Here is a 10,415-nt window from a genome sequence, read left to right as displayed (position 1 = left end):
CACTATGTTGCCCAGGCTGGTCTTGAACTCCTGAGCTCAAGCGACCATCCTGCCTTGGGATTACAGGTATGAGCCACCATGCTGGGCCCGGTGAACATCTTGTTAAACTCTCCTAGCCTTCCTTCCTTGAAGACTGGTTTGATTCTGCTGCTGGGGTATGGGCCTGGGATTCAGTTTCTTTTGTGGCCAGTCTAGACATTGATTCTGTGCCTGAGCAGATGGTAAGCTTAGAAGCAGATATCACGGCCACCGCAGGCCCATGCCATTGTGGGCTGGATCCCCTAAAGTGCCCCATTAAAATCTTGGCCTCCCTGTGCTCTTTTCAAATAAGAGACCCCTATTCCATAATATGGCCCAAACTGCTAGGATGGGGGCACTCAAGGATGGGGAATCTTCCTCACTGACAGGGGTTTGCCATCTCTGTGGGTAAACCCAATTGAGGATAAGGCTGGAACATCTGGGTTTGGGGCTTACCTGGTTCTTTTCAGTGTCATAGAGTGATAGTGGGAGGTTTAAAAAAAATAGGGAGATGTATCCACAGGGCTTTGGGCATTTTCTTCATGAACTTTTTCCTTTGGCTTCAGTGAGAATATCTATCATTTACTTAAGAGAAAAGAATGAGTTACCCGGTTTAAAAAACAAATAAAAGGCTGAGTGCAGTGGCTTATGCCTGTAATCCCAGTACTTTGAGAGGCTGATGCAGACAGATCACTTGAGCCCAGGAGTTGGAGACCAGCCTGAGCAACATGGTGAAACCCGGTCTCTACAAAAAAAATACAAAAATTAGTGAGCCTGGTGGTGCACACTTGTAGTCCTAGCTACTTGGGAGGTTGAGGTGGGAGGATAGCTTGAGCCCAAGAGATTGAGGCTGCAGTGAACAGTGATTATGCCACTGTTGCAGCCTAGGTGACAGAGCGAGACCCTGTCTCAAAAACAAAACCATTCCTTGTTGCCTCTCTTTGTGCTTTTCAAGCCTTTTCTTACCCAGGCCTTACTCACCTTGCCCTCAGACTACCCATTTCACTCCCTTTGAGCTGGTTATCCACGGGAAATGGATCCAGGCTGCTATGAAGATTGTCCACCAGGGAACCCCGACACCCTCCTCACCCAGCCTCTCTCCTAAAGAGATCATGAGCTGAGGGCATGCGAGGAAAGCTCCCAGCTGTTTCTGCACTTAAGTTAGAGGACAGAGGAAATAGTTTCTATACTTAAGAAGAGAGAAATATCTTCATTCCAGAGCTGTAAGAATTATGAGCAGACAAAGCTATGGCTCTGGCGGATGGGCCATTTTGGGAAACAAGATACAAGCAAGGGCATAATTTACAAACAAAGTGTGGGTATATTTGGCAGGTTTGAGGCAAGCAGAAAGGAGGGTTTGAGTACTCTATAAAAAAAAAGATCTGAAATTCAAACATCTGATAAGGCCACAATGAAGAGATTTCCAGCAGTGGGTGTTGCAGGATGCTGGCACCCAAATCGCCGCAGGCTTGCAAAGGTGCTATGCAAGGTGAGGAGGCAGGTGAGGCAGGCAGTGCCTCTCACAGGTCCATGTCTGGGCCTCCTGAGGATGTCTTCAGCGGCACTGAGTCAAATCCATCAGGAGTCCTCTGAAAGAGAGATGGTGACAGGAGCTGGCTGCTGCACAGGGGCAAGTTTGGGGACAAAGGAGAGAAATGGAAAATAGGTGACAGAAGGAACCCTTATGAAATTACTGTTTCAGTGGCTTTGTGGAAATACAGAAATTAGATACCCTCTATTCTGCTTGCTCCCTTCAGTGTGAGTTGGAGAACAATAAACATCTTTTTCTTTTAGGCCGGGTGTGGTGGCTCATGCCTGTAATCCCAGCACTTGGGAGGCCAAGGCAGGCGGATCACCTGAGGTTAGGAGTTCGAGACCAGCCTGGCCAACATGGTGAGACCCCATCTCTACTGAAAATACAAAAATTAGCCAGGCATAGTGGCAGGCGCATGTAATCCCAGCTACTCAGGAGGCTGAGGAAGGAGAATCACTTGAACCCAGGAGCAGAGGTTGCAGTAAGCCAAGATCATACCACTGCACTCTAGCCTGGGCGACAAGAGCGAAACTCCATCTCAAAAAAAAACAAAGAAAATATTTTTTTCTTTCAAAAAAATGTTTTTGGCCAGGCACAGTGGCTCACGCCTGTAATTCCAGCACTTTGGGAGGCCGAAGCAGGCAGATCACCTGAGGTCAGGAATTCAAGACCAGCCTGGCTGACATGCGGAAATCTCTCTCTACTAAAAATACAAAAAAAAAAATTAGCCAGGTGTGGTGGAATGCACCTGTAGTCCTAGCATCTAGGGAGGCTAAGGCAGGAGAAATGCTTGAACCCGGGAGGTGGAGGTTGCAGTGAGCTGAGATCACGCAACTGTACTCCAGCCTGGGAAACAGAGCAAGACTCCGTCTCAATAAATAAATAAATACATACATACATAAATAAATACATGTTTTTTAGAGACAGAGTCTCGCTCTGTTGCCCAGGCTGGAGTGCAGTGGCACAATCATAGCTCACTGCAGCCTCCAACTCCTGGGCTCAAGTGATCCTCCCCCCTCAGCCTCCCAAGTAACTGAGACTACAGGCATGCTCCACCACACCCAGCTAATTGTTTTTTATTTTTTGTAGTGATGGGGTCTTGCGATGTTGCCTAGGCTGATCTTGAACTCCCAGCCTCAAGAGATCCTCCAGCCTGGGCCTCCCAAAGTGCTGGGATTACAGGCATGAGCCAAAAATCTTAAAACTCCCCTGCTTTGCACCTTTGCTGAATTCTAGCAGTCCCAGATAGACTCAAGAGTCCCAGGGTGAACTGTTCTCCCATTGGTTTAAAAAAAAAATCGCAGTCTAAGGAGGCCAAGGGAGTCTCCCTAGCAGGTCAGCACAAAGGAAACAAGACTCAGCAATCTGAACACCCAAGCACGGTCCTTCTCTTCACCACCTCCCAATACACTCCTTCCTCTTTCTACCCTCCCCACCCACTCCTATTGGGATGAACTGGTTCAGAGCAGTAGTCAGATATGGGCACTGGCAGAGTGGGGCTGCAGAGGGCCACTGGAGGAGGTGCTTGAATGCTCTCAGCTGGCCCCACGCCCAGTGACAGTATTGTCTGTATTGCATTTATGAGCTTCATACTCACTCACCCACCCACACAAACTCACCCAGCCCTCCCAGCTCAGAATTGCTCAGTGGGGAACAGCTGAGACTGAACTATGATTCAGCTCTCAAAGGACTGGACCCAGACACCTGGAGGACAGCGCCTCCCACTGGTCAAAGGGGAGCCTGACTTCTATCAGAAGTTGATCCCAGAGATCATCTTTTCCCCCTTTCAGTGAAAATAAAAAAAGGGGTGGGGGATGATTCTTACAACATGGATGGTTCAGTACTCCTTCTGGAAGTGAGAGGGCCCAAGCAGCTCACTAACTGGAGTACATGTTGAGATGTTGAGAGAGAAGGAGCCTGATCAAGAGCAGCCTTGGGCCCCGGGGGGAAAGAGTATTGGTGTAGAAATACAGAAGGCAGAAGGCAGGATTTTCAGAGTGGGGAAATGGAATTGTATGGGGCGTGGGGAACAGGGCGCCCATCCCTGAACGGTACAGGACCATTCAGTGTCTGAGGAGCAGTGTCTCCTCCAGCCCTCCAGGCTGACCTCAGTGCACTGGCCAGGCCCCCTACCTTGGAGGTAAATGATTTGATCTTCCCAAAGAGTGACTTCTTGCTGGTAAAGATGAGGTCGTCTTCCACATCCTCGCCTTCCATGATGGCACAGCTGTCAGCTGCTGGCAGGTCACAGTCCTTGAGGGTAGCATTCATCACCAGCTTGGAGTACTTGTACTCTAGTCTATAAAACAGGAGGATGGGAAAGACAAGATCCCAAAATGTGGGAATAAGGGGGAAAGAGGTAGAGAAGTTGGGCTACAAACAGGTCCTATTCCCATGCCAAGGGTAAGGAGACTGAAGCATGGTAAAACGGTGTCAGGGCTGCGGGACTAGAAGGAATCTTGGTTCCCAGTTCAGTGATCTTTGTTCCTTCAGCCTGTTTCTGTGATCTCAAAGTTTAATAGAAATATCAAAATCTTAATGTCATTCTCTGTATTGTTAAGAATAACAAATTAAGGATACTCTTTGCTTTTGAGAATTTAACATCCGTTTATAGACTGCCACGTGGTACCATCCTGTTCAGGAGTCAGGATAACCAAACCATGCACTGGATAAGTGGTTTAACAAGTCTCTGGCCAGAGTCACAGAGTCTGTAGCCAATTCCAGAGAAAAACCCCATTTATACTTTCAGATATTCTCCCTGATCAATAATCCAACCCTGTCCATCCCCAAACTCCAATACCGCATCATGTACTTTTGATTCTTTTTCCAAAAGTAGCAAGTCAAGACGGTGAGCAGGATGGCAGTACAGGTGCCTGCAGAGATGCCCACTTTCAGCCAGAAATCTATGGTTTTGCAGATGGTGACTCTCTGCTCAGGCAGAGAAATGCCACCAGAGCATAGCTTGGGTTCTCGCCACACGTAAGTAGTCTTCTGTTGGGGAGAAAAACAAGGAACTCAGATCTCTCATTCCCTTCTCTCGTGGGAGTGCCCGATCACAGGGAAACCCACCTGGATCCCAGCCACACAGCTGCTGACGATAGCGTGGTAGTCAGCCACTGAGCAGAGCGGGCAAGCAGCCGCACTCTCCCACAGGAAGTGGAAGTTGCAGCCATCACAGGTCCCATCCGAGCACGTTCTAGCAAAGCAGAAAAGAGGCCTGAGCTCTCACTGGCTGGACTGGTGGGGAAGATCTGGTTGGGGGCCTGTTGTCTCATAGCTTGCCTGATTCACCCGCTCCCTGCCCAAACCGTTAGCCCTACCAGGATCCTTCCAACTAGTCCTTAACACAGGTTTTCATCTCTGATTTCACTGATAAGAGGCCTTCCTGGCCTCCAATGGGCTCTCCACCCTCTGCCCGTTTATGTTTTTGCTGACATCGTATGAGAGCTATTGTAAGGTGTCTGAGCTCTAGCACGGCTGTCCCACCAACCTCTTTGAGGTTCCCGTCCTCCCCACAGACTTGTGACATTTGCAATAGCCACTTTGATGCAGCTTCCTGGTGATGGGATTGGAGTTGAGGTGGGGTTCAGGAATGAGCTTCCGGTCATGGATACCCGTTATGTACTTTATTGTGATGTTTACAACGGCAAGAACAGGGATTTGACACTCAGACACCACTACTGGGTCAAGACGCCCTGCTTTGCTCCCCATCTCCCCAGTCAGTTGTTTAGGCGCAGCATATCCAAAATGTCTTCTTCGAGACGCCAGTGCCCGTCAAGATGTTAGTTGCTGTTATGCGGGGAGGGGAGGGGGTGTCCTGTGGTCATATTCATTTGGAAATTTCTGATTTAGTTCACTCAGCTATTAAACTCAGAACTGGGTATTTTCATTGCAGAGAGATTCCTAGGATCCCTAAACCTTTATTAATCCTCATAATAGCCAGAGATCATGAAACGTCCTAAAGTCTCCTTGTCTCATTTCATCCTCAAAACAACCCGCTGAGGGAATTTAGCATTATGCCCATTTTTACAGATAAGGAAACGAGAGGCCTAAAGACGGTAAGAAACGTAGCCATGATAGCATAGCTAGTTAGTGGAGGAGATGATTCAATCTGGCTCTCAGCCGAGCTGTTGGTTACAATGCTATGCAGCTGCCACCATAATGGACCAGGAATATGAGAGCAGCTTTCACTCTTCCTTCTACCCCATTCTTGCCATATGAAGATTGAGGGTCTGGGGCCATGACTCTGCCCCTAAGAGCCCATTAATGGATCTCAAACTCTTTTCTTTTTTCTCCTTTTCACTAATCTCTGGATCTCAGGATGGAATGACTTCAAGGAAGGGAGATTTTGGCCTTCGTCACACCCCTTTGCAGGGCTTACCCTGGCAGCGACAAACTTCCAGGGACAGTTTTCTGTGGACTGCACCTGACACGGATGGTGGTTGATCTCCCAGAACTGCAGGACTGGGTCACATCATTGGACCTGCAGAGAAAGCCAGCCCCATGGGGGAATGAGTCACTCAGCTGTGTTCCTGGACAGCCACCAAGTGAAATCCGCATGGAGCAATTCCCTTGCTGGGGAAGTCGGGACTTGGGCTTTAGCCTGGCACACAGGGAGTGCACAGGCCTTGGTTTATACGTGGAAAGGGTGGGGATCAACAATATGTAGTCAAGGGGGAAATGCCCTGGTTTAGGGAAGTCATGGCTAGCATCCACTGGAGCCTGCTTAGGCTGGAAGGGAAGTCCACTGCAGATCATCCAATATTTCTCCTTGCCTCTAGGGCAGATCTGCTCCAATAATATCCAAGAAGCTGGGATCAGGAACTCCCAGCCTTTAGCTATCATGACTGGGCAGATCTGCTAGACCTCAGACATGTTCTGGCTTGATAAGCAGTAGGTGACTAGAGAGGGAGGGATGCAGCAGAAATTATGGAGGAGTCCTAGGTTTCACTTGCAGTAGCCTAGCCTCTCATCTTCACCTATAAAAGAAGATCACGTCCGGTATTCCCAAGGACTCCGGGTGGAAAAGTTCAGCGGGGGAGGTGATTCCATCCAGAGTCATATCTGTTGTCACCCCTGCCAAATCAGAGCTCCTAATTAGTTCTCGCTAGTAGCATTAGCTGGCAACCACTTCAATTCTTCCAATACCTTCAACATCCAACCTCACTTCATCTCATCACATCCCTGATTGACTTATGAAAGGGTGAAACAAGGGTTTGTCAGAGTCCCTGGGAGCACTTTGCACACAGAGTGGAATAGAAAACACAGGTCAAGAGGTTGGGCCCCTCATGTGGGGCCTTTTACCTCCCAGCCTGGTAACCTCACACTCTCTTACACATACACACACACACGCACACACTCTCTCTCTCTCAAAAGGCTGAGGCAGCAGAGTTACTCACCAATAAGTCGGTCAGCAAGGCTGACAGGCTGTGAGGAAACCCCGGCCTTGTAGCCTGTCACCTCTGGGGGGATGATGACTGCCTGGCAGACGTAGGCTGTGATAGATTTGGAGAACCCTGACTCACCCTCAGGAATCCGGAGGTCAGTGACATTGTCGGTGCACACAGACATTTTCCGACCCTGGTGGGGGAGTGGGAGGAAGAAGTGGGGAGAAGTGAGTGGTCACAGAGGAATTCCCAGAAGGGAATAGGGAAGGCTTTTTTACATCTAAATTTTCAGCGTTCCAATGGTATGTTGCAGGGGAATGATTCATCCCAGGTCTAATGACGGGACAGATTTGATTGTTTTGTTTTGTTTTGTTTTCTTTTGAGGCAGGGTCTTGATCTATTGCCCAGGCAATGGTGAAATCATAGTTCACTAAAGCCTTGACTTCCTGGGCTTAAGCAATCCTCCTGCCTCAATCTCCCAGAGTGTTGGGATTACAGGGGTGAGCCACTGTGCCCAGCCAACATTTTCAGTGTTATACATTTTATTATAAATGGTGCTGGCCAGGTGCAGTGGCTCACACTTGTAATCCCAGCACTTTGGGAGGCCGAGGCAGGTGGATCATGAGGTCAAGAGATTGAGACTATCCTGGCCAACATGGTGAAACCCTGTCTCTACTAAAAACACAAAAATTAGCTGGACGTGGTGGCGCACGCCTGTAGTCCCAGCTACTTGGGAGGCTGAGACAGGAGAATCGCTTGGACCCGGGTGGCGGAGGTTGCAGTGAGCGGAGATTGTGCCACTGCACTCTAGCCTGGCTACAGAGTGAGACTCCGCCTCAAAAAAAAAGAAAAAAAAAAGTGCTAAATCTGGTGTCTCAGGCTTTTTTTTTTTTTCTCTAGATTGTAAGAAGTAGATGAGTTTGAAAACTGAAGGAAACCTTTACAATACAATAAAATAAAGAGTTCTTCTGTCTTTGAACTAAGGATTTGTAGTGTGGCAGTACACCATAAGCATTTCTTTTTTTTTTTTTTTTTTTTTTGAGACGGAGTCTCGCTCTGTAGCCCAGGCTGGAGTGCAGTGGCCAGATCTCAGCTCACTGCAAGCCCCGCCTCCCGGGTTCACGCCATTCTCCTGCCTCAGCCTCCCAAGTAGCTGGGAGTACAGGCGCCCGCCACCTCGCCCGGCTAATTTTTTTTGTATTTTAGTAGAGACGGGGTTTCACTGTGTTAGCCAGGATGGTCTCGATCTCCTGACCTCGTGATCCTCCCGTCTCGGCCTCCCAAAGTGCTGGGATTACAGGCTTGAGCCACCGCGCCCGGCCACCATAAGCATTTCTAAACAGGAAAGGAGTAGAGAAAAAAATACACCATTTCCCCAAATCACCACCTTCGTTGCTCTCCATAGTTCGCTGAATGACACTTTTGCTACATGGAGCCTGCTTTATTCAGTCTTATTTCCTAAGTGATCATGACCTGTTATTTCTGAGGCTTCATTTTAACTTCTTCGAAGACTTCTGAAAACAAGATAGAGACACCTATCTCTAATCTTTCATAGATTAGTTTCTTTCTTGACATGTTCTCTATATAAACACCCATCAAGTTCTTCGCATGCTGCAGAAGATGGGTCAGAGCTCTATGATGTAAAGGCCTTACCACCAAAAGAACCAAAGAAGAGATGCTCAAGATGCACTTTATATTGTAACTTTTTTTAGATGGAGTCTTGCTCTGTTGTCCAGGCTGGAGTGCAGTGGCACGATCTCGGCTCACTGCAACCGCCGCCCCCTGGGTTCAAGTAATTCTCCTGCCTCAGCCACCCGAGTAGCTGGGACTACACACGTGTGCCACCATGCCCGGCTAATTTTTCTATTTTTAGTAGAAACAGGGTTTCACTATGTTGGCCAGGTTGGTCTTGAACTCCTAACCTCAGGTGATCTACCTGCCTTGGCTTCCAAATGGCTGGGATTACAGGCGTGAGCCACCGTGCCCAGCCTGTTTTGTAACATTTGAAATGAACTTTCCAACTGGTAATTGTGGCTTGTTTGCAATCTAGTCAAGTGCAGCGGTGGGATTAACCTTTGCATTTCTGCCTTTGAATTTTGGATCTGAAATATTTGCAGCAGCATGAAATGGCTGATGGCGACAATCTTTCCTTATAAAGCATTTCATGTTACTTTCTTTCATGCTGTCAGCAAAGAGACATGTGGATGAACTAGAAACAGCTGATTTTATCCAGCCTCTAGAAAACAAGCGACAAATGCAGTGATTGCTGAAGACCGCTCTCAAGGAAGGGAAAAAAACCTTTCCTCCTGTGTATTTCTGGGTTTTTGTTTGTTTGTTTTGTTTTGTTTTGTTTTTTGAGACAGAGTCTCACTCTGTCGCCCGGGCTGGAGTGCACTGGCATGATCTTGACTCACTGCATGCTCCGCCTCCCAGGTTTATGCCATTGTCCTGCCTCAGCCTCCCGAGCAGCTGGACTACAGGTGCCCGCCACCACGCCCAGATAATTTTTTGTATTTTTAGTAGAGACGGGGTTTCACCGTGTTAGCCAGGATGGTCTCGATCTCCTGACCTCGTGATCCGCCCACCTCGGCCTCCCAAATGCTGGGATTACAGGCGTGAGCCACCACGCCCGGCCTTCCTCCTGCATATTTTTAAATAGACTAATTCTGTGGAAATAAAGATCAGGTAAAAGTAAAAGAACACCTTATTTTATTTTATTTATTTATTTATTTTTTGAGACGAAGTTTCACTCTTTTTGCCCAGGCTAGAGTGCAATGGCGCGATCTCAGCTCACTGCAAACCTCCACCTCCCAGGTTCAAGCGATTCTCCTGCCTCAGCCTCCCGAGTAGCTGGGATTACAGGCATGCGCCACCACGCCCAGCTAATTTTTTTGTATTTTTAGTAGAGATGGGGTTTCTCCATATTGGTCAGGCCAATCTCGAACTCCCCACCTCAGGTAATCCGCCTGCTTCGGCCTCCCAAAGTGCTGGGATTATAGGCGTAAACCACCGCACTCAGCACCCAGCAAGAACACATTATTTTAAACATCTATATTTTCCTAAGTGTTTATAATCCTGATTATTTACCTTGAGGGAAAAAAGTCCTCAGGGAGAATAATATTTAAAAACCTTTGAAGCTCCTCAACCCCCTGCTGCCTGAAGGATTTCTGATTTTCTCCTGTGTCTGTCTCTGGCCTCTGATCCTCGGGCCTCCCCCATTCAATTCTCACCCTGTCAACTGGTATACCTTACCTGGTTTCCACAGAGACTGAGGGTAAAGTGATGGAAGTATTTCAGCCCTTTGGAAGTGAAGCTTGGCCCTCCAGCAAGAGTGACAGTGTTTGCCAAAGCGGAGAAGTTGTAGTTGAAAGTCCTGGTCGGAGTGTTGCGTGAGAAGATGCAATCGTTGTAGCACAGAGAGTGGATCTGACGGGGAGAGGGACGGGTCAGGCCCACTGGTCAGGCAGGGCCTTGAG

The 10,415-nt window shown here is 48.3% G+C and overlaps 1 protein-coding gene across 1 annotated transcript in view; it reads right to left on the bottom strand.

Moving 5' to 3' along the window:
* Positions 1-1,316: 1,316 nt before the first annotated feature.
* Positions 1,317-10,415, bottom strand: part of KIAA1324 (KIAA1324 ortholog) — an 84,164-nt gene continuing 75,065 nt past the window's right edge. Inside the window, exons 12-19 of the mRNA XM_031665805.1 lie at positions 10,192-10,365; positions 6,952-7,132; positions 6,532-6,628; positions 5,934-6,035; positions 4,622-4,748; positions 4,365-4,543; positions 3,686-3,851; positions 1,317-1,607 (exon numbers count right to left, since the gene is read on the bottom strand). Of these exons, the coding sequence (XP_031521665.1) occupies positions 1,539-1,607; positions 3,686-3,851; positions 4,365-4,543; positions 4,622-4,748; positions 5,934-6,035; positions 6,532-6,628; positions 6,952-7,132; positions 10,192-10,365 (1,095 nt within the window). The 3' untranslated portion in view covers positions 1,317-1,538. The remainder of the gene's footprint in view (positions 1,608-3,685; positions 3,852-4,364; positions 4,544-4,621; positions 4,749-5,933; positions 6,036-6,531; positions 6,629-6,951; positions 7,133-10,191; positions 10,366-10,415) is intronic.

The sequence above is a fragment of the Papio anubis genome, chromosome 1 (genome assembly GCF_008728515.1).
Source record: "Papio anubis isolate 15944 chromosome 1, Panubis1.0, whole genome shotgun sequence".
Taxonomy (NCBI): domain Eukaryota; kingdom Metazoa; phylum Chordata; class Mammalia; order Primates; family Cercopithecidae; genus Papio; species Papio anubis.
Note: the sequence above shows the minus strand (reverse complement) of the source record. Positions and strands in the feature narration are given on the sequence as shown.